The sequence below is a fragment of the Priapulus caudatus genome, unplaced genomic scaffold (genome assembly GCF_000485595.1).
Source record: "Priapulus caudatus unplaced genomic scaffold, Priapulus_caudatus-5.0.1 Scaffold651, whole genome shotgun sequence".
Taxonomy (NCBI): domain Eukaryota; kingdom Metazoa; phylum Priapulida; class Priapulimorpha; order Priapulimorphida; family Priapulidae; genus Priapulus; species Priapulus caudatus.
The window spans coordinates 142,544-143,505 of NW_014577712.1; the positions used below are offsets into that span (position 1 = coordinate 142,544).

Below are 962 nucleotides of genomic sequence, written 5' to 3' on the forward strand. Positions count from 1 at the left end.
GCCACGTCAAACCTAGGCCACCACGTCAACCCTAGGCCACCACGTCAAACCTCGGCCACCACGTCAAACCTAGGTCACCACGTCAAACCTAGGTCACCTAATGTCGGGTAAAGAATGCTACACATCACACAAGGTCGCCAGACGTCAGATAGAGGTCACATTTAGGTTACACGTCGACAGCTATAAACCGTGAAGAGACGCACGACGCACTCCCCCTTTAGAGCACGCCTTCTCGATAACAGCAGCATTTCCGATCCCCACGAGACGAGGGCAGACGCAGTCGCTGCGTTCAGCGTTCCACACCGTACAGACCGAGAAAGTACAATGTTTCACAAAAATATTTCAAAAGTTTCACAATTCTAACCAAAAGTGCACAATGTGCCCATTTCTTTGTGCTTATCCGCTGCACTCCGCCCTCCGGACGCTCACCTTTGATGCCGCCGGCGATCTCCTCGTACTCAAGGTCTGCTTGCTTCTCCTGCTTGATGCCGCGCAGGTCGTAGTGGTAGAGGGTGGCGCCCTCCTCGAGCGCGTGGGGAAGCTGCGCTCCTACCTGGTTGAGAGCTTGCACCGTCGCCACCGGGTCGTCACCGTCCAGTGCAGTGTTGATGGCTGCCACCGCGGTCGTCTCTAAACAATGTAATAACGTAGTCAGTACACGTAAACAATGTAATAACGTAGTCAGTACATGTAAACAATGTAATAACGTAGTCAGTACACGTAAACAATGCAATAACGTAGTCAGTACATGTAAACAATGCTACATAATAACTGTGTAGTGCAGTGTTGATGGCTGCCACCGCGGTCGTCTCTAAACAATGCAATAACGCAGTCAGTACACGTAAACAATGCAATAACGTAGTCAGTACACGTAAACAATGTAATAACATAGTCAGTACACGTAAACAATGTAATAACGTAGTCAGTACACGTAAACAATGTAATAACGTAGTCAGTACACG

General features: G+C 49.1%; 1 protein-coding gene across 1 annotated transcript in view; it reads right to left on the reverse strand.

Annotated features, from left to right (window-relative positions):
- LOC106812459 (ras GTPase-activating-like protein IQGAP1) overlaps positions 1 to 962 on the reverse strand; it is a gene marked incomplete in the record, with an annotated part of 55,202 nt that overhangs the window by 34,194 nt on the left and 20,046 nt on the right. Inside the window, 1 exon segment of the mRNA XM_014816344.1 lies at positions 430 to 619. Within this exon segment, the coding sequence (XP_014671830.1) occupies positions 430 to 619 (190 nt within the window).